The sequence below is a fragment of the Sphaeramia orbicularis genome, chromosome 15 (genome assembly GCF_902148855.1).
Source record: "Sphaeramia orbicularis chromosome 15, fSphaOr1.1, whole genome shotgun sequence".
NCBI lineage: Eukaryota > Metazoa > Chordata > Actinopteri > Kurtiformes > Apogonidae > Sphaeramia > Sphaeramia orbicularis.
In genome coordinates this window covers 12,612,004-12,634,462 of record NC_043971.1, presented here as the reverse complement: position 1 = coordinate 12,634,462, position 22,459 = coordinate 12,612,004, and the positions used below count along the sequence as shown (strand labels likewise).

At 36.3% G+C, this 22,459-nt stretch overlaps 1 protein-coding gene across 1 annotated transcript in view; it reads right to left on the bottom strand.

Annotated features, from left to right (window-relative positions):
- The window catches only part of thada (THADA armadillo repeat containing), a 285,860-nt gene that overhangs the window by 189,660 nt on the left and 73,741 nt on the right, over window positions 1–22,459 (bottom strand). Inside the window, exon 27 of the mRNA XM_030156371.1 lies at window positions 6,821–6,910. Within this exon, the coding sequence (XP_030012231.1) occupies window positions 6,821–6,910 (90 nt within the window). The remainder of the gene's footprint in view (window positions 1–6,820; window positions 6,911–22,459) is intronic.

Here is a 22,459-nt window from a genome sequence, read left to right as displayed (position 1 = left end):
GCAGATACTTTATGCTCTTTGACAACCTGAAATAGTCTTTTTTTTTTTTTTTTTTTTTTTTTTTTTTATAAATGTGGCCGAAAAACCAAACATTTTAGTCCGGTTAGCGTGATGTTTCTTCTTAAATCAAACCTTTTGTTCACCCTGTTACGTCTACATTTGGGGGGCGCCTTTCTCTCCTGTATTTATTTTATTTTTTTGTCTTTTCCAGCAGCTGCTATCGAGCGTCATACATCACTAGATCCAACAGAGCCTCAAGTTTGAGTGAGGTCACACTTTTACACACAACTTATCAACTCTTGCTATTAATTTTTTGATGTTACAGTACATAACACATTATATGGTAACACTTTATAATAAGTACACACTATGATGCATTAGTTAAGCATAAACAAATACTCAATTCATTGTTAGTAAAGCTTATTTCTGACATGAATACTCATTAATATATGATTTATAAGCACAGTTATAATGATTTTACTAATCAATCGCAATCATTCATCATTCAATCATGCAGTTTGTTTGATAATCTCATGTGCTGTGTCTTTCCTTTGTTAGAATAACAAACTTGAGTGAGTCTTTAGGCTTTGCCAACCTTTAAATCTCATTTGTAAATGCTTTATATGGCATAGATAGTCCACACTTTAGATGAGCTCACACCATAGACTAAATAAATGAGTAGTAAGTGCTTTAAAACTACCTGAAATAATGAATTATTGTATTATTAACTGTTTATAGGACATCTATTGGAAAATAAATGTGTGAGTTAGTATAAAATGCACACTAACATACTCACTAACCATTAGTACATGTCTGAATACTAATTGTTTAAATGCTGAATCCATAATTTATAAAGTATGAAAATATAGTCATTAAGCACATTGCAGATGAGCTTATTAATGACGAGTAAAACATTTATAACTGTGCTGATAAACCATATATTAATGAGTATTCATGTCAGAAATGTGCTTTATAAATGATGAATTCAGTATTTGTTAATGCTTAACTAATGCTTTATAGTGTGTACTTATTATAAAGTGTTACCCATTATATTACTGCAGACTGTGATACAATGGACTAGTATTTAATCTAATACTTACAAGTTCTATGTCCAGTTTTTATGCACTTTCTCCTGCCCTTCTTTGATTAATGGGTTGATTGAATGTGTTTTTTACTTATTTATTCATTCATTTATTTATTTTTGGCATATGCTTGTTTTGTTTGTGTGTTTTTGGAAGGCACCTGTAATTCCATCATACTCAAAACACAATGACAATAAATGCTTATTAATTCCATATATCATACTCTTCTTTAACCACTTTTCCTTGATCTTGGTGGAAAGCATCATGGAATTAAGTCAAGATGGAAAGGAGAATTCATAAGGACTTAGGAAAAGACACAGGGATGTTAAAAGAATCCAACTGGACTTATAACAGATGGATGGTCAGATGTGGGGAAACTAAGATTTCCAATGATTCCAATGATGTCATTATTAACATCGGAACAGAAATAGACCTAAAAAAAGGATCCAGAATCAGCACAGTTCTATTAAAATAGTAAAATGATGCAAAATAAGCATAAAGCTATTAATTATCTTTGTAAATCTACTAGCCTACATATGATTATTCATAAGTTTACTTAATTAAACATCATCTGCCTACATCTATAATAACATTTTATCCAAGTGTGTCAGTCTGCCTGTCATCATCAGATTACTGCCGTTGTTTGATAAACCCTACTCGATTATCCTGTTTACATGATGACTTGAATAATCTGACAACTCCAGAAATCGAGTAATGATGAGTATCGGTATGCATGGAAACAGTATAAATGAGAATAAAGACCTAACTCATCCAAACTAACTACAAGTTCTGTTCCTTATATTTCAGACCAAAATTTGCTTAACTCTTTCATGCATACTTGGTCACTACAGTGGACAGTTATTCTACAGCTGTTCTCTTGTATATTCATGGATTTTGTTGTTTCAGTTCCATATCAGACAACACAGTGGACACTTATGCATCATCCCATACAGTGTAATTCATACCATTTCTGTAACTTTGCTCGTCTTGATAAACCTGATCTGCAGTAACATGCATTAGTGTAAATTAATTATTTGATTTTTTTTTTTTTTTGATTTGCGAATTATTCCGAACATGCAATGGAATTTAACATGTATGCACTTGCAAAACATACATAATAATACTAATATCAAGAATCATAACAATCTTAGTCAGAAGAAAAGCACAATAATTCCATTTACATGCCAGAAAAAAAAAGTTTTTTGTTTGCATATTATCTCCATGACGTGAGAAATAACTAGCATTAGAATACGTTAAAATGTGAGAAAACACCAGATTAGCAGCATTAAAATGTTTTTATTCCATTGTTTTCATCTCACTTTCTGATATTGGGTTTTAAGCACATGTTTCTTTACTTGAAAAATTAAATGCATGGACATTTTTACAACTCCATGAGAGAAAAAAAAACTCGATCGCAATTTTTTTTTCATGCCTAAGGAGGAATAAAAACACTCAAAAAAATCTTGACTCAGGTTCTCATAATTTATGCATGAAAGGGTTAAAGTGTAGATCAGGGGTGTTCAGAGCCAGTCCTCGAGGGCCGCTATCCTGCATGTTTTAGATGTATCCCTCTTCCAACACAAGTGACTCAAATAAGAAGCCTGTGATCAAGCTCTGCAGAAGTTTGATAATGACCTTCAGGTGTGGTGGAAGAGGAAAACATCTAAAATATGCACGATAGCGGCCCTCAAGGACCAGGATTGAACATCCCTGGTGTAAATTATATCATAATAGGAGACACTTAAGGTGAAGATGCGTCCTCTCAGTCATGATGATGGTTTGTTTTCGTGATGTTGCCGCTGCAGTGAATTGTGGGCCATCATTGTGGGCCGTCCTCCCCTTTGGGAAAGGATGGTCTAGTGCACAGGTGTCAAACATGCGGCCTGGGGGCCAAATCCGGCCCACCAAAGGGTCCAGTCTGGCCCTTGGGATGAATTTATGAAATGCAAAAATAGATATTAAGAAATTAACAATCATTTTAGTTCAGGTTTCACATGCAGATCAATTCAATCTCCAGTGGGTCAGACCAGTAAAATTCTATCATAGTAATGTATATACTCACAACTCCACATTTTTCTCTTTGTAAACATAAACATTTTCATTTATTTACACTAAAACAAAGTATAATTTCACAAAAAATGTGAATAATCTGAACAAATGTGAAAAACCCAGGGCTCGTGACTGCGACTGAATTACGGTCTGAGAATTTCGGTAGTGCGACTGTTTTTGAGATTACGATCGCACGGTGCGCCAATAAAAAAATGAGCGAAAATTAATACGTGCGCCTAGAATAATGGCTGCAGAAGTAACTCGTCAGCTGAAAATAAACAAGCTCCACGCCCCGCTGACTGAAGCGGAAAATCTAGTCCCCGCCCCCTCGCGTGCGCATCTCTGCGGATGGTCCAACACTGCATGACTTCGATGCACTGCCAGCGGTCAGGAAGTACCTACACTCTGGCACCAGGTCAAGGAGACCTGACTTCAGGCGTCGTGGTGCAGACCACAGTGACTAAGGGGCACCAGGTCAAGGAGACTTGACTTCAGGCGTGGTGTAGACCACAGTGACTAAGGGCCTTTAGGCCATGAAATAAAAAAGTTGGTTGTTGCAAATAATGGTGTGATTCGTCTTTCTTCTCCAAGAACCAACTAAAGTATATACCACACATTGACAATTGTTTTGCACCTGTGTCAGTGTAAGCTTTTTCTTTCATACTCTATTCAAATACTTTATTCTAGGTTGTTAACATTGCTTAAATACATATAGGAATATTACTTGGTATGGCCAAGAGTTTTGCTTGTTCTCCAAATTTTTTATATAATAGTGGTGCGCCTAGATTTTAGCCTGTGCTCCTAACTTTTTAGGGTTAGGAGCACAGTGCTCCTAGGTCAAAAAGTTAATTTTGAGCCCTGAAAACCTGAAATGTCTTAAGAAAAATAAGTGCAATTTTAACAATATTCTGCCTGTTACTAATGTTTTGTGTGTTTGTAGATCCACTGTGATCTGTACGTTATAATGAACATGTGGAAATGATAAACTGAAGCAGAATATTGTTAAAATTACACTTATTCTTTCAGTTTGCTGAAGTTATTCACATTGTTTGAAAGGACAGTTTGTAGATGTAAACATTTTCATTGTTTAATTTTACTTTTTTCACTGTAAAATATAAAGAAAAGTTTGGAGTTGACATTATTTATATATTATTATGTTATTATTTTACTGGTTCAGCCCACTTCAGATCAAATTTAGCTGAATGTGGCCCCTGAACTAAAATGAGTTAGACATCCCTGGTCTAGTGTATCCTCTGCTAAAGAAAGCATTGATCTTTCTTTAGCATCATCATTTTACATCTTCCTAAGTAACAAGAACTATTCAGAAACACCCATAGATTTGATTTGTCTGAGAATGGATGGATTTGATAGTATTTATAACAAGTCATTGTAAATTGTGTGAGTCTCATGGACAAATTTATACTTTTTTTTCCACATACTGTGTCTATAAGTCACCTTTTCTGATCCAGTCACTATAATATTATTCTATGAAATGTTGTATATTTAGTTTACTGACCATGTAAAAGAGTGAAAAGACAATTTATATCACAACTGAGAAGCACTTGTTCAGATTTTTTTTTTTTATCCAAACATGAATTATATATGTTCACTGCAGAGCCTCTGAATGTCCAAACAAAACATATGGGATTCCACTGGATATCTGAGAAACTCCACTTTATGGATAGGTTTAGTGGTTCATAAGTTATTAATCATTTTAAAATAACATATATTTTTAGCTGCAGGCGGCAGTGGTAGTCTTTGAGAGTTAAAAGATGTATGTATTTGTTTCTAAGGCTAAAAATAATACAACTAAGAACTAAAATAAGAAGTTGTGTGACTAGCGGTAAAGCTGTAATGTTGGTAAATCTGTCATTTCTATATAAAGCACATTCATTTGCTTTGAAATAAAATTGAAAGCCGTGTATAGCGCAGGGTTATATTGTTGTTCAGTGCATTTTACAGCAGTGACGGATTTTTACTTGTCGGCTAAAATTTACTTAGGGGGTCAAATGGGTGGCCATTTTTGTCTAAAAAAAAGTTGTAAGAAATGCACAGAACTGTGTTGAAATAATGCTAATCCATTTGTGCACAGACTACTGATATTATTTGACAGTAGAAGCTATATTTTCAAAAATATTGGATTTTGAACAGCATGTGTATGTGAAAACTTTTGCTGGTGGACAGACGTGACATTACCCATGATGATCTGGTCAGTACCAGTACTTTATTCGTAATAAACTTATATACGTACTATTGCTAATTATCCTCTAATTCATAAATGTTAGCATTGTGGATCTAAAACAATAACAGCTGACACAAAAACACAAAATGTGGCAGGATGTGACATGGTTGTTACGGATCCCATCATACTGTTGCTCGGCAGCCACGTCACTGTTTCCACAAATGATCCCTGTGCAAAAACTAGTATCAGAATTATTTATTGTATAGTTTATCATCATACTAAAGAGTAAATAACAATATAGAATTGTTATTTCTTTATAAAAATGCTTATTATTAGAAAACTGTTGATCTAAAAAGTGACGTGTGACATTCTTAATGTATGTATTGGCGTAACATAAGCAGGATGGATCAGCACCATACTCCATATTCAATCAATCATCAAATCAATCAAATTTGCAATAATGGTTGCAATACAGGTTGCAATATTGCAACCTGTAAAAGTAAAACGTGATATGTAGTATATAATCTTGTAAGAAAAATTGGGGAATCTAAAAGAATAGAATATTTGTTTTTCAGGTAAATTCAGTTCAAATATAACTTGGTCATTTGTGACATAAAAATATAGCATTAATTGTGATGAAACTGGACATTTTTGACCTGAAAATATAGTTCATATGACCATCAACAAGTTGCAACAGAACTGAAATCCTGTAAATTTGCATAACTTGCATTTACCAACACAAAGTTCCTTTGGGGATTCACTTATATTGATTTCTTATGCACAAAGACAGAAATAAGACCTCTAAGCAAATTTTAGCCTTTGTAATATTTCTTCACATTTTCAGTAATATTTCAGTTTCAACAGACAAATATCCAAAAGTACAAGCTGCACCTTAAATATTGGACTTCTCTGAACCATTAAATGTGCTGCTGTGGATTACAACAGTATGGCGCTGTCGGTCTGTTTGGGTGGCAATAGACTCTGCGATCATGTGGGAATCCAGACAGCCGAGATCTGGTTCCGTGGGAAATACACAAATGTTTTAACAAGGGTCAAAGGCAGCGTGGGGGATTGAGAAAGAGCCGGTATAAAAGAGTGTTCTATTAATTGGATCCATATTAAGATAAGGCCGCCTGGGGAGCAGCTGGATGTCTCGAATGCTTCCAAGAAGGGAGTTGGGGCTGAGCTCACTCAGATAAGGCCAATGAACTTCGGTGGAATCAACTCCCCACTGCAAACTAAACCTCAACATGATACTAAGTTTATTCAGCAGTAAAAGTGTTCGACTATAGTAAATCAAGCGTCTTAGAAGGTGACGCTTTGGTTTGGCTTTAAAAATGTGATTCAACTTCCCCTTATTTTGGTCACAGGAGGAAGCTGCCAAATCCTCACAGCTTCCAAAACAAACAAGCTCATAAGTAGGTATAATTAAAGCTAGAATGGGATTAAAGGAGCGTGAAACAGCAATGGAAAAGGTTGGAAGTTCAGTGTGTGTGGACGATCTCACCTCTCCACGGTGGCAGCAGCCTCCTCTAGCTGGTTCAGAAGGAAAGGATACAAGGCCGGGAAGCGGGTGAAAAACTCCCGACCAGTCATCCTGAGGGAAGAGATGAGTGTTTACCAGCTTTACAGACATACAGGCATGCAAAAAGAGAGCGAATGTTCTCCAACAGGCAGAAGAAATTCTTTTAGTGGCATGTGTAGAGATTTGTGGTTAGAAATTAGGTGACATATATTAATCTGTATGGGTAAGAAACACCATAGTGCAAAAAATTATAAACGTTATGAGCCTGGGTCATAATAGGTTTGTTTCTGTGTATGTATTTTTATATCCTCCTGAGACCCAGGAAAGTAAATGTTTTGGCTTCTTTACATTAAATAATTGTCTTGATAGGAAAAAAAAAAAACATAATGCAACTGCTTTTTCAGATACAATTTGTATTTTTATTTAATTTTTTTATGAAATATCCAGAGCCAGATTGATGCGCTGTCAAAAATGGTACTGGTTGCAGCAGATCGGCCTCTCTTTGGTCTCTTCCCAGCTCCCAACGGAATAGTGTTGTTTTTAGCGGCCTGTTTAAATTCTAGTTTTAGTCTAGTCTTTGTGTCAAGCTGTCATTTTAGTTTTTATTAATTTTAGTCACACTCATACTCCTTTTAGTCTAGTCAAGTTTTAGTCGACTAAAAGTCAGAGCATTTTAGGCTAGTGTTAGTCAGACTTATCCAAGACTATTTTAGTCTAGTTTTAGTCGACGAAAACTGATGACATTTTAGTCTAGTTGTAGTTGACGAAAACTGATGACATTGTAGTCTAGTTTTAGTCGACGAAAACTATGACATTTTAGTCAAGTTTTAGTTGATGAAAACTGATGACATTTTAGTCTAATTTTAGTCGACAAAAACTGATGACATTTTAGTCTATTTTTAGTTGACGAAAACTGATGACATTTTAGTGTAGTTTTAGTCGACGAACACTCATGACATTTTAGTCTAGTTTTAGTCGATGAAAACTAATGACATGTTAGTCTAGTTTTAGTTGACAAAAACTGATGACATTTTAGTCTAATTTTAGTCGACGAAAACTCATGACATTTTAGTGTAGTTTTAGTTGACGAACATTCATGACATTTTAGTCTAGTTTTAGTCGATGAAAACTAATGACATGTTAGTCTAGTTTTAGTTGACGAAAACTGATAACTTTTTAGTCTAGTTTTAGTTGACAAAAACTGATGACATTTTTGTCTAGTTTTAGTTGACAAAAACTGATGACATTTTAGTCTAGTTTTAGTTGATGAAAACTGATGACATTTTAGTCTAATTTTAGTCGACGAAAACTCATGACATTTTAGTGTAGTTTTAGTCGACGAACACTCATAACATTTTGGTCTAATTTTAGTCGACGAAAACTCATGACATTTTAGTCTAATTTTAGTCGACAAAAACTGATGACATTTTAGTCTACTTTTAGTTGACGAAAACTGATGACATTTTAGTGTAGTTTTAGTCGACGAACACTCATGACATTTTAGTCTAGTTTTAGTCGATGAAAACTAATGACATGTTAGTCTAGTTTTAGTTGACAAAAACTGATGACATTTTAGTCTAATTTTAGTCGACGAAAACTCATGACATTTTAGTGTAGTTTTAGTTGACGAACATTCATGACATTTTAGTCTAGTTTTAGTCGATGAAAACTAATGACATGTTAGTCTAGTTTTAGTTGACGAAAACTGATAACTTTTTAGTCTAGTTTTAGTTGACAAAAACTGATGACATTTTTGTCTAGTTTTAGTTGACAAAAACTGATGACATTTTAGTCTAGTTTTAGTTGATGAAAACTGATGACATTTTAGTCTAATTTTAGTCGACGAAAACTCATGACATTTTAGTGTAGTTTTAGTCGACGAACACTCATAACATTTTGGTCTAATTTTAGTCGACGAAAACTCATGACATTTTAGTGTAGTTTTAGTTGACGAACACTCATGACATTTTAGTCTAGTTTTAGTCGATGAAAACTAATGACATGTTAGTCTAGTTTTAGTTGACGAAAACTGAAAACTTTTTAGTCTAGTTTTAGTTGACAAAAACTGATGACATTTTTGTCTAGTTTTAGTTGACGAAAACTGATGACATTTTTGTCAAGTTTTAGTTGACAAAAACTGATGACATTTTAGTCTAGTTTTAGTTGATGAAAACTGATGACATTTTAGTCTAATTTTAGTCGACGAAAACTCATGACATTTTAGTGTAGTTTTAGTTGACGAACACTCATGACATTTTAGTCTAGTTTTAGTCGATGAAAACTAATGACATGTTAGTCTAGTTTTAGTTGACGAAAACTGATAACTTTTTAGTCTAGTTTTAGTTGACGAAAACTGATGACATTTTTGTCTAGTTTTAGCTGACGAAAACTGATGACATTTTAGTCTAGTTTTAGTTGACGAAAACTGATGACATTTTAGTCTACTTTTAGTTGACAAAAACTGATGACATTTTAGTCTAATTTTAGTTGACGAAAACTGATGACATTTTAGTGTAGTTTTAGTCGACGAACACTCATGACATTTTAGTCTAGTTTTAGTCGATGAAAACTAATGACATGTTAGTCTAGTTTTAGTTGACGAAAACTGATGACATTTTAGTCTAGTTTTAGTTGACGAAAACTGATGACATTTTAGTGTAGTTTTAGTACACGAAAACTGATAACATTTTAGTCTAGTTGTAGCTGACGAAAACTGATGATATTCTAGTCTAGTTTTAGTCAATGAACATTCTCTTAGTCTCTTTTTAGTAATGCAATTCTATTTAACCAAGTCAATATAGTATTAGTACCTAGTAGTATATACAAAACCTAAATTTTCTTTCAGCCAAACCCATTTCACATTTCAGACGAGTTTATCTTATTATTGTTTCCTTGCCTTACCTTTTACCTGTTACCTGATAGAACAATCTCTGTTGAACGGAGATGTTTCCGTGTGTGTTCCTGGTGGCCAGCACTCATTTTTCTAATGTCTATCTGTTTTGTAGTTCTTTCCCTTTGGACATATATGTAAATAGTAATCACAGTCCAGATTTCTGGTAGGGGGGGGTGGCTCTTTGTTTTATACATTTTTCTCCTGTTTTTGGTTTAGGGAATGAGGTTAGTTTATTGTATTGTATTTTCATGAATTTGTTTTTGAAATGGGAATTTACTTTGACTTCGAAGATGGTTTTGTTTGTTGTTTTGGAAGAGCCCTCCCTGAACTTTTTTAAGTTACATAAATAAATGATGTTGGACTGTAGTTGTCTGGTCTGGCATTGTGCTTTGGAGTTGGGGAAGGAAAAAGGGAGCATATTTTGTGTGTCTTGGTTAACCCCCTAGGCTGGGACGTAACAAATGATGACACTCCCTACTGATAAATAAAAATAGGACCAATGGACCAGTCAAGTATCAATAACTACTTGAATTTGTGAGGTTGTCAGGTTCTGCTGCTATGTTAGAGTTCTGTGGTCTTGATGCAGGAAATCAATCTCCCAATAGAAGTGGGTGGTACTTTCAGTAGGGGATAACTCAATAAATTAAAAGTACACAGTGTGCAAAATTTAGTTGCTGCCCAGAATTTTAAAAATCATGCAAAAATTAACAGCTTTTGAATTGTAACCTAGTGTAAATTGTTGAAAATAATAAAACCTTTTGTAACATGAAGTGCTAAGTGTGCATAATCACACGGATACCAGAGGGTTAACTGTGCTGATGTTCATTCTGGCCAGGCTCTTATATATTTATTAGGGCTGTCACACAATTAGAAATTTTAATCAGATTAATCAAAGGGTTGCTGCAGATTAATTTCGATCAATCACAATTAAATATTATTCATTTTTAATCTATATTAATCATGTTTCATTTTGCATGAGCAGACTCAAGAAAGAAGGGAATATATATGCACTTAACGTGTTTGCTGCAAGCTGGGTGATGTGTTAGCTGAAGTGCTAGCAGAATCCCTGACTAACGTATGCTTCGTGTTAATGTGATATTTAAAGCTGGAAGTGCTTCGGTGATAAGGCACCTCCTTCCTGCAGAGTGTGTATAATATTTTATGTCGGTCGACTGTTCTGTCTTGGGGTTTTTTGTCCCATATTTCCATCCAAAGGACCAACATGCTGTTTAGTGTCTTCCATCTTTATGGGCTGGTTCTGCTGCCAGTCACTACCGGATCAACTGACCATTTGTTCATGTGTGACGCTAACTCTACTTGAACAAACTGAACAAAATGCATTAGCAGAGACGTTCAGAGTCATTCTGTGCTGCAGATGGATTAACTGCGTTAAAATTTGTAATCAGATAAATCATGATGATTATTTCCTAATTGAGTCTTTCCTGGTTAAATAAAGGTTAAAAATGAAATGAAAAACAACAAAATGTGGCACAATTATGGATGTAACTGCATTTGTGAGTGTATTTTGCTTTAGGTGCAAATAACAAAATACAGGAAATCCTTTATGAACCAGACCAGCCAAAGAAAACGACTGATGTCACAGTACAAAGGTTGATTGTACTTGGACTCTGTATTTTCCAACTCCAATAATTAATTTGATAGTTTGTCATACTGATCATGTAGTGTCACATGTTTCCACCAGCAACACCACATCCATGTCTGAGATTACTCACAGAGACCTGAAAACAAACCTGCAATAGCTTTTACAGCAGTTAATAGACGTCTTAAAACACAGATGTCAAACATGCGGCCCGGGGGCCAAATCCGGCCTGCCACAGGGTCCAGTCCGGCCCCTGGCAAAAATTACACTGATGATATTAACAATCAAGGATGTTAGAATCATTTTAGGTCAATTCAATCTAAAGTGGGTCAGACCAGTAAAATACTATCATTATAACCTATAAATAATGAAAAAAACTATTTTTTCCTCTTTGTTGTAGTGTAAAAAAAAGTAAAATTACACAAAAATGTGTACATTTACAGACTAGCCCTTTACAAAAAATGTGAATAACCCAAACAAATATGAACAACCTGAAATGTCTTAAAAGAAGTATTTGGAATTGTACCAATTTTCTGCCTGTTACTACATGTTCTGTGTTTTTGCAGATCCACTGTGATCTGTAAGCTGTGATTCACATGTATAAATGATAAACTAAGGTGCAATATTGTAAAAATTGCACTTATTTTCCTTAAGAATTTTCAGGTTCATATTTTTTCATGTTATGTTCAAGTAAAGTTTGTAGATATAAACATTTTCATTATGGAATTTTACTTTTTTCACTCAAAAACACAGAAAAAACTTTGGAGTTGACATTATTTATAAGTTCCTATCCTAGTATTTATATTATTTTACTGGTCCGGCCCACTTTAGATCATATTTTGCTGAATGTAGCCCCTGTACTCAAATGAGTTTGACACCCCTGTCTTAAAACAAGAATGGTCAAAATAAGAAACAGAACAGAGAGTTTATGCAAAATAGATTAATTTAACAGTTTCCAAAATGCAACTCTGCTGTCTTTCTCCAGACCTTGCACTGTTTTAAAAGCAGTTCCTAAAAGACGTCCTCTGAGACATTAGCCCATTCCACACTGATCCTAAAACAATATCACATTAACTCCCATGAAACAAAAACAGTTCACCTCCGGCTTTGGTCACTGCTTTCAAAGTGTATTAAGGTTTTAGTTGAGAATAGAGCACACGCTTCATGACTAAAACACCACGGGACTAAAAAGATGCCAGTAGACACTGACTCATAACTCTGTCCCCCCCAAATTGAAAATGAAAGTTTCAACATTTCTTGCAAAAGCAGATGGTGGGTGGGTGGTGAACTCATGCTAAGGTATTTCTGGTTAATGGGGTACTTTTCTTTAGAACAAGACCAAGCAGAGACACTGCTTTCACTTACGTCAAGAACAAAAGGTAGTGGAAACGGATGGAAAGGCATTTGGAAACGTGGTCTTAAATAAAAAATACATCCTAAGAATTGGACAGAAGGTAAAATACTGCAGAAGTTTTACACAACACACAGGCTTGGGTCTTAAAGGTCAATGTATCAACCACTTCTGTTAAAAGATAGGAGGAATATCTAGTCATAGAAGTGAACTCACTGTGATCCAATGTGATTTTTAGCTATTGTGAAGGCAAAACAAAACTACTGGTTGGAATTTTTTAAATTCATTTTATCATTAGGCCTTTATTTAACCAGATACAGTCCCACTGAGATCAAAACACGATGAATCATACCAGGATTCATTTAAAATTCTATATCTAGCTTCCTTGGGACAATGTCTACAAAGTGTGTTCAGTTTTGAGAAATTTAGATATTTGCATTTTTTTATGAATTTCTGAAATATTAAACATTTGCCTTTACTTATAATGGGCCATATTATGATGGTTTATAACATGGAAATGGTGATAGATATAAATATAGTTACTACTGAGCACTGATAGGAAGTCATATGTGGACTTTCATTTGGGTACATGACCTTTGACCTTGAGTGACCTTGAACGGTCAAACTCATGGTCACCAGTGTCTTCATTTCAACAAGCTTCTCAGAAACTATAGCTTGGATTAATTTCCTTTTTTGTGTAGCTTCCTTGAGGCAATATCTACAAAATTTGTTCAAAGTTTTGAGAAATTTAGATTTTTGAATTTTTTACAATTTTTTTTCCAAAATTTTAAACATTTGCCTTTACCTATTCTAGGCCCTATTTTGATGGCTTATAACATGTAAATGGTTACAGATATCAGTATAGTGATTATTTTGCACTGATAGGAAGTCAATTATGAACTTTCACTTGGGTCCATGACCTTTGACCTTGAGTGACCTTGAAGGGTCAAAATCAAGGTCAACAATGTCTAGATTTCAACTATCTTCTTCTCAGAGAACTACTTTTTGGATTAATTTAAAATTTTCTATGTAGCTTTCTTGAGACAATGTCTACGAAATTTGTTCAAAGTTTTGAGGACCTTAGGTTTTTTATTTTTTTATTATTTTTTTTAAATAATGAGCCATATTTTTGATGGCTTATAAAATGGAAATGGTTACAGACATCAGTATAGTTACTATTGAGCATTGATAGGAAGTCATATATGGACTTGGACCTACCATGGAAATGATTACAGATATCAGTATAGTTACCAATAGGAAATCATATATGGACTTTCATTTAAGTAAATGAGTTATCCTTAGATGAAAGTACCACCCACTTCTATTGGGAGACTGATCTCCTGCATCAAAACCACAGGACTCTAACTTAGTGCCAGAACCTGACAACCTCAGAAATTCAAGTAGTTATTGATTCTTGATAGAAAATGCCAGTGAGATACAGGGCCACTGATCCTATTTTTCTGTTTAATTTCCTGCCTTTTCCCCTCATATTCTCTCCCTTTATTTCCAAACTAAATACTGTGATAAGAAAAACACATTAGGAGACATGATAGAGCAAGTGCCAAACTGTGGACGTCTGCTACGGACATAGTCACTTGCCAAATCGCCCAGACCAAACAAATCAGGCCTTTCTATTTGCTACTACCAACAAATAGTCCTTTAGATGATGCTCAACGCTTCCATTACGTGTGTTTGTGCATATGTATACACACATACACATCCAGAAGTGTTAATAAAACAACAAACTTTATATTTAGCCCCGGCGGTCTCCCTGCTGCAACCGCCATTCAGCCTCAGGGGTAATAAATGTTTTTTATTTAACTTTGCCATTCTAAATCGAGTCAGTCCTAAAGGGAACTGCTCTGCTCTGCCAAGCACATGATCACAAGACTGAAGACATTGCATACAGCCCAAGTCACTACGGTCATTAATTCTTTACAAATGTACACATGGTCTCAACACGGTTCAAGTGAGGTGCAGGCATTGCCCTGGTGAGAGGATGAGTCATGAGTGTGTTTTTGACCTGTGAATACACTCTAAAACCACCTAAATATGATACATACCTCACCTCTGAAACCTGATACACATTCACATGAAGAGTGAGTAACTGCACATGATCTCTGGTAAAGAAAATAATGTGGTCAGCTTGCATGGATGCTAATGTTCAACTAATAATAACCATTAGCTCTATCAAAGTAAAAATGCCTGATTGTGACATCAGATACATATTTTACGACATTTAATTTACTAATCATGTAGATGTCCATAAAAGCTCAGAGTAAAGTTGAGCATTATTATAGCAAAAATAGAAAAAACTGAAGAAAAAGTGACTTTTTCAGCAAAATCTCTCATTAACTGATCATAAACTACGCGCCTCCATCCACTGTCATTGATCCAACTCCATGGGTTTTACTGGTGAATCGATGTTGTAGAAGATGACAGTGTTTTCACGTTCACTACGGAGCCTCTGAATATCCAAATGGGTCATATCTGATGACCATGAAAAGACGACAAAGTGTATTTTACACTAATTATTTACATGTATTGATAAGATTAGGACGGACAGAACGCTGCATCCATATTCATCTGTGTCTTTAACGTTACTTGCTGTCAGCGTTACTTTTATCACCGTCATTTATTTTGAAAAATCTCGACACTCCCCACACATTATTCCACCGCCGCGTACCTGATGCACTGAACTGTGAATGTCACACGGCTGTAAGTGGTATCGGTGCAGTTGTATCGGATTACTTATACGAGTACAAGTACAGGGTGACACAAAAAAACGGGAACTTTTTAACAATCCAATAAAACCAAGAGTGATGGAAGAAAAATATTTTATCCATAGTAACTGAAACCTTAAACCATGCCATTTTAGAAACAATGATGGAATTTTCATTTTATAAAAATTACTTCCTGTAGATGGTGTCCTCCTGTACGAATGCATTCTTGAAATCTGCTGTTGAGATTCCTCATTGACCGCTGCAACATCTCAGCTGGGATACTGTGAATTTCATCCTGAATTCTCTGTTTTAATTCATCCAGAGTTCTTGGTCGAGTCGTGTACACTTTACTCTTGAGATAGCCCCACAAGAAAAAATCACAAACGGACAAATCTGGCGATCTAGGGGGCCAGGGAACGTTACCGAATCTTGAGATCACACGGTTACTGAACAATTCTCGCACAGCCGCCAATGGTTACTAAAATGGGGGTGTGTTTACTTGCTCAAGGTCACTGTCTCGCAGTGCTGCCACTTGCTCATGTCTGCCAATACGCACTTCAAAAATTCCCATTTTTTAGGGTCACCCTGTACAAATACACACACTGAGTATTGGAGCCAATGCCTGATTCTCATATCGGAATCAGTGCACCCCTACTGACAATTACAAAAAAAAAAAAGAATCTTAAATGTGCAAGTACAAGGTTGTAGATATCTGCTCCTCTGTGCTGAGAATCTGTGCAGCCTAGAGGACAAAGGTCAGAGGTCGTGTTGGAGCAGATTAGATAAGTAAAATGGGTAAAGCTCAAAGAGGAGAAGAGAGGTGTAAGAGAAAAGACCTGCTCATGAGTGTTTTCTCGTAGTTGTGTGAACATCAGCCATGTTAAACAAAGAAGAATAAAACACAAAGACGGCGAAGGAATTTTTTTTTTTCCTTCTTTCTTTTTCCTCTTACTTTATTTACTGTGTAACCGACACAAATTCAACAAGTTATAAGTACAAAATAAAGAACCTCAGGTCTCCTTGGAAAAAGTCTACCCTCCAGATGTTCTATGTATTCCATTCCATTAGTAAAAATAATGTTTAACGGGAATATGTGTTTTTTTTTACACCTTCAGAGGAACCTGTTGGCACATAAGTCCTTACGCAAGTACTTACAAAGACCAGAGGAATTATCTTTGAGCTGCTTTCTGAAGAAAAACACATTTCCTACATGTTCAGTAACATAGATTTGGATCAGTCATAGAGAGAAGAGAGGGGAGCTGACACAGAGTGGAGATAAACTAAAAGGCTTAGACTGGAACGCAGAGAGCAATCTTCCCTCCGTCTGCTTTGTTTATAGTTGCGTTTATCTCAACAGCGATATCGGATCAACATCAATGCACGGTCGAGGAGCGGAGAGGCCCCGAGTTTAGCGGAACGATGATCCACAAGCAAAGCAATATGTCTGGATTCCAGTAAGCACGTAAAATACACAGCTCAAACTCCCACAGACAGAAACGACGCGAGCCTTTACAAACACACAAATACACACGGGAATAAACGGGTTTATACGAGAGGGGAGAGGGCGTCTACACCCCGGCTCCCCCTCAAGAGACTGAAAAGACCCACTCGGCCAAATATTAGAGTGGACAAGCTGTCGAGATGCATTTTCTACAGCCAGAGATCGCAACCATTAAATCGTGGTAATAACGGAGCCAGACGTACAACAGACAAACCCTGAAAACATTCAGCAACTGCAGCGTTCGGTCCTGTGTTAATGTCAGGTCAACGCGATGAAAACAACTGGAATGAAAGCTAACGTGTTATAATAATACGATTGTAACAGCCACCATTCCTTGTCACTATGGAAAAATATGACCGAAAACACTGGAACATAGAGGTCGAGAGCAAACATTCTTGTCATATTCCCCCATCGCGACTTCACACAAACTCTCCCACATGCATATAAAAATAACCCCACAGTTGTAACAAGGAGAAAGAAAACAGAAGATGGGCGATAAGTGAAAGCTGCACAAAAGGGAGAAACAGCAGACTAAAAACACAACAGACAAGACAAACAGGAGCGGCCTTGGCTTGTTCGGAGGCCTTCGGAGCGTCGGCCAATAGAAATAGAGGAAGGGGGAAGCAGACGGAGCTGCCTGGAGCCGGGCCCGACGTGCTGCGAACCTCTACTCGGACTTATCTGTGATGTGGTCCTACATCCACATGGTACATCATTTCTCATTGTAACCACATCATTTTTGATAACACAATACTTTTGCAGACTTATGTATATTTATTTAATTATCATATTGATAACATATGGTCTAGTACATATTATACAAATTGCTGTTAATTGTTTTTTAATAGTGTTTTGATATGTATATTTGGGGACGGACGGACGGACGGACGGACGGAGATAGATAGATAGATAGATAGATAGATAGATAGATAGATAGATAGATAGATAGATAGATAGATAGATAGATAGATAGATAGATAGATAGATAGATAGATAGATAGATGAAAGGAAGGAAGGATGGAAGGGAGGAAGGATAGATGGATGGATGGATGGATGGGAGGAAGGAAGGAAGGAAGGATGGAAGGAAGGATGGATGATGGATGAAAGGAAGGAAGGAAGGAAGGAAGGATGGATGGATGGATGATGGATGAAAGGAAGGATGGATGGATGATGGATGGATGAAAGGAAGGAAGGAAGGAAGGAAGGAAGGAAGGAAGGATGGATGGATGATGGAAGGAAGGAGGAAGGAGGAAGGAAGGAGGAAGGAAGGAAGAAGGACAGACGGATATCTATCTATCTATCTATCTATCTATCTATCTATCTATCTATCTATCTATCTATCTATCTACTTGAATGGAGTAAGTGTAACGCCCATTAATTTCCCCCTGGGATTATTAAAATATTCTAATTCTGCATGTTTTCATTTGATCTGGACATCGGGAGATTTTGCGAATCATGTGGTGAGATGCGATACTCCCTTACCAATGCGCCAAATCCCACAACTTAAGCTGTAAATCTTTGAGTTTTCAGACTGGAAGATGAATTTTTAAGGAAAAATCCCGCCTGCTGCAACTTGAAATATTTTCCTGTCATCGGATAACTGGGTTTGGAAAATTGCTGAAGTATCCCAAGTGCTCTGCTCCGCCTATCCTGCATCTACACTGGGTAAAACAAATCATAAGATATATGTGGAAATAACACTTGACCTGGGTCTGCTATCATTTTCCTTATCATGGTTTCCAAATACTTGGATGGTGCTTTGACAAAGCGCTGGGAGCCTGGTATAATTTAAGACACTTCTCAGAAACCTCACAAACACTCCTTGACAGTTAAACAAATGGTTCGGAGTGCAAAAGAGGACTAGAAGCTGATAACCTGCCAACCTGAGTCAAAAACGGCTATAACTCTGAACAGATTTACCACTTTTATAACTGCGCCTTATTCAGATTCGACTACATACTGAAGATGGATCTGAACAGGGTTATGAGAAGGTTAAAGAACATTACACTAAACATCTATTCAGCCACCATCTTTCTGCTGCCTTTTCTTAAATGCATGTCAACTACAAGTAAAATATCCCCGCAATAATTCTAAATGAATCCTCTGAGTCACAAACTTAGGAATCTGGCAGCTTTAACTCGTCAAATGTGATATTTTATGCCTCGTTTGTCATGACAGTAAACTAAATTACGACACGTTTTGCATTGCGCTCATAAAAAACAGAACAAACCCCAAGTACCGAACTTTTATGATTTACGGCACCGACTGAATATCGCAGATGGTTTTGAGTGATAGGAAAAATCTTGTCTTTTGATACCAAATGTCATTGTTAAATGGTTTAGATTTTTATATTGCGCTGAAACGTTATTAGAAACTTTATTTAGTCTTGGAATATATTGAGGTGGAGGCTTCATTTGCAATATAATTGAAAAACAGAGCTCGTTGGTTACCAAAGAAATTGTTATAAAAAGTGGAGTTTTAGTCAAATTTAAGCCAAATTTTCGTGTAATTTAAAAGAAATTACACTCAGAACATGGGAATTCAGTGATTTTAAATGCAAAAAACAAAGGGAAATTCGGTAAAACAACTGTATTATTAAAAAAAAAAAAAAGGACCAATGGCCCTGTAGCTTACCGGCACTTCCTATCTCTTATAATGGGGAAATTTTTCAAAGTCCCACCAAATCCAGAATCAGAAATAAATTTAAAATAATTTCACTAACTTTTGCTGACGTCACCATAAAGAAGCTGTATACCAAGTTTAAAGTCAATTGGAATTGTAGTTTTGGAGAAGACGATTGAAAGTTTTGTAACAGACAACAGACGACGGCAACAGACGACGGCAACAGACGACGGCAACAGACGACGGCAACAGGCGACGGCAACAGATGACAATAACAGGCGACGGCAACAGGTGACGTCAACAGACGACGGCAACAGGCGACGGCAACAGACGACGACAACAGACGACGACAACAGACGACGGCAGACGACAGACAGTGACAACAGACGACGACGACAGACGACGACAGACGACGACCACAGGCGACAGGCGGCGGCGACAGGCGACGACAACAGGCGACGACGACAGGCGACGACAACAGACGGCGACGGCAACAGGCGACAATAACAGGCGATGGCAACAGGCGACGGCAACAGGCGACGGCAACAGACGACGGCAACAGGCGACGGCAACAGACGACGGCAGACGACAGACAGTGACAACAGACGATGACAACAGACGACGACAGACGATGACGACAGACGACGACAGACGATGACGACAGACGACGACAGACGACGACAGACGATGACGACAGACGACGACAGATGACGACCACAGGCGACAGGCGACGGCGACAGGCGACGACAACAGGCAACGACAACAGACGGCGACAACAGACGGCGACAACAGACGGCAACAACAGACGGCGACGACAGATGACAACAACAACAGATGACGACGACAGATGACGACGACAGACAACAACGACGGAGGCTGCCTGACAACGATAGCTTACAGCCTATCGGCTGGTAAGCAAATGAGGCCTCATCAGTCCAACTACAGCTGCAAAATTATTATTGAAAGCTGTGATTAACTCTGTATTGTCTGATTCTGCACATCCATCGGCTATGATGAGAGAATGAACTGCATTAACACTACAGAGTCACTGATTAAACTGCCTTAAAGATACAAATAAGATGAAGACTAAACCTAAAGCTTTGTATAAGAGGCGAGGGGCTGCGATGAATGACAAGGTATCAGTACAGGTTCAGAAAAGTTTAACAATAACAATACCCAGACTTTCGGAAATCATCACCCATTTAAGCTCATTTCTGACAGTTTCTAAACCATGGATTAATCTGTTCATGTTGAAATAACATATACACCATATTAATTTATAATGACAACAAATGTTTTAACATCCTCACCCAGCATTCCTTCCCACAATGCACCTGTGTGTGCTGACACCGACAGTCACTTGAACTTATCAGCTGATAGACTAACTTGTCACACAGAGTCGTTAAAGTCAACTAATTCCAAACAATGTTGTCTGATTCTATGGTTTTAGGTGAAACTGCCCCCTTCTTTTTGCTTGGGGTTCATTCTCTTGTTGGAATAAAAACAGTTCAGAGTTGAGCCTCCACCAGCAGTGAGTTTGTGTGGAGTTAAACTGCATTTAGGCTGAGCGGTGTTACAACAGTGTCCCCCGGTGGTGGAAACTTCAACTTCTAACCTACACTAAGTTTATCCTCAGTGCTAGTAGAAGTATTCAGATCCACAACAAAAGTACTGTGAAAATACTCCTCCTGAAGTAAAAGTTCCATATTCAAAGCCTCACTCAGGTAGAAGTATATAAGTATTAGAAAATGTATGAAAAAAAAAAAATCACAGTAGTCATTGCGTTGTAAAATGTTTACTGTCAGTTTTTGATTGATTTGTTTATGTTTATGTTGAATTTTACTGCTTTATATGTTCAAGGTTTAGCTCATTTTACTGTTTATGCTGCTTCATTTATACCAGGGGTGTCAAACTCATTTTAGTTCAGGGGCCATATTCAGCTAAATTTGATCTGAACTGGGCCGGACCAGTAAAATAATGACATAATAACCTATAAATAATGACAACTCCAGATTTTTGCCTTTGTTTTAGCATAAAAAACCCCATCAAATTATGAAAATACTTACTTTTATAAACTATCCAAAAAAAAAAAAAAAAAACCCTGAAAAAACTGAAATTTAAATTAAAAAACATAAGAAAATTTACTTCAATTTAACAATATTATTCCTCCACTTATCATTTGTTCATGTGCATTATGGATCAGATCTACAAAGACACTAAACACTGAGGAACAGGCAGAAAAATTGTTAAAAGTGGTCTGAATTTTCTTTAGACATTTCAGGTTGCTCATATTTGCTCGAGTTATTCACATTTTAGTGTTACAGGATAGTTTGTGAATGCAAATATTTTCATAATTTATTGTTATTTTTTGTACTAAAACAAAGAAAAAAATTAAGTTGTTAATTCTAGATTTTTTTTTGGCTTAATTCAAGATTTTTTCACTTAACTGAAGATTTTTTTGGCTTAATTCTAGATTTTTTTTGGCTTAATTGAAGATTTTTTTACTTAATTGAAGATTTTTTTTTTTTTGGCTTAATTCAAGATTTTTTTTACTTAATTGAAGATTTTTTTGGCTTAATTCAAGATTTTTTTTTACTTAATTGAAGATTTTTTTGGCTTAATTCAAGATTTTTTTTACTTAATTGAAGATTTTTTTTGGCTTAATTCAAGATTTTTTGCTAAATTTGAGATTTTTTTTGCTTATTTGAAGATTTTTTTTTTTTGGCTTAATTGAAGATTTTTTTTTTTTGGCTTAATTGAAGATTTTTTTTTTTTTTTTACTTAACTGAAGATTTTTTTTGGCGTAATTCAAGACTTTTTGCTTAATTCAAGCTAAATTTTTTTTGCTTAATTCAATTCAAGACTGTGGAATTTTTGCACTTGGCAAAAACATCCCAGGGGCCGAACTGGACCCTTTGGCGGGCCACATTT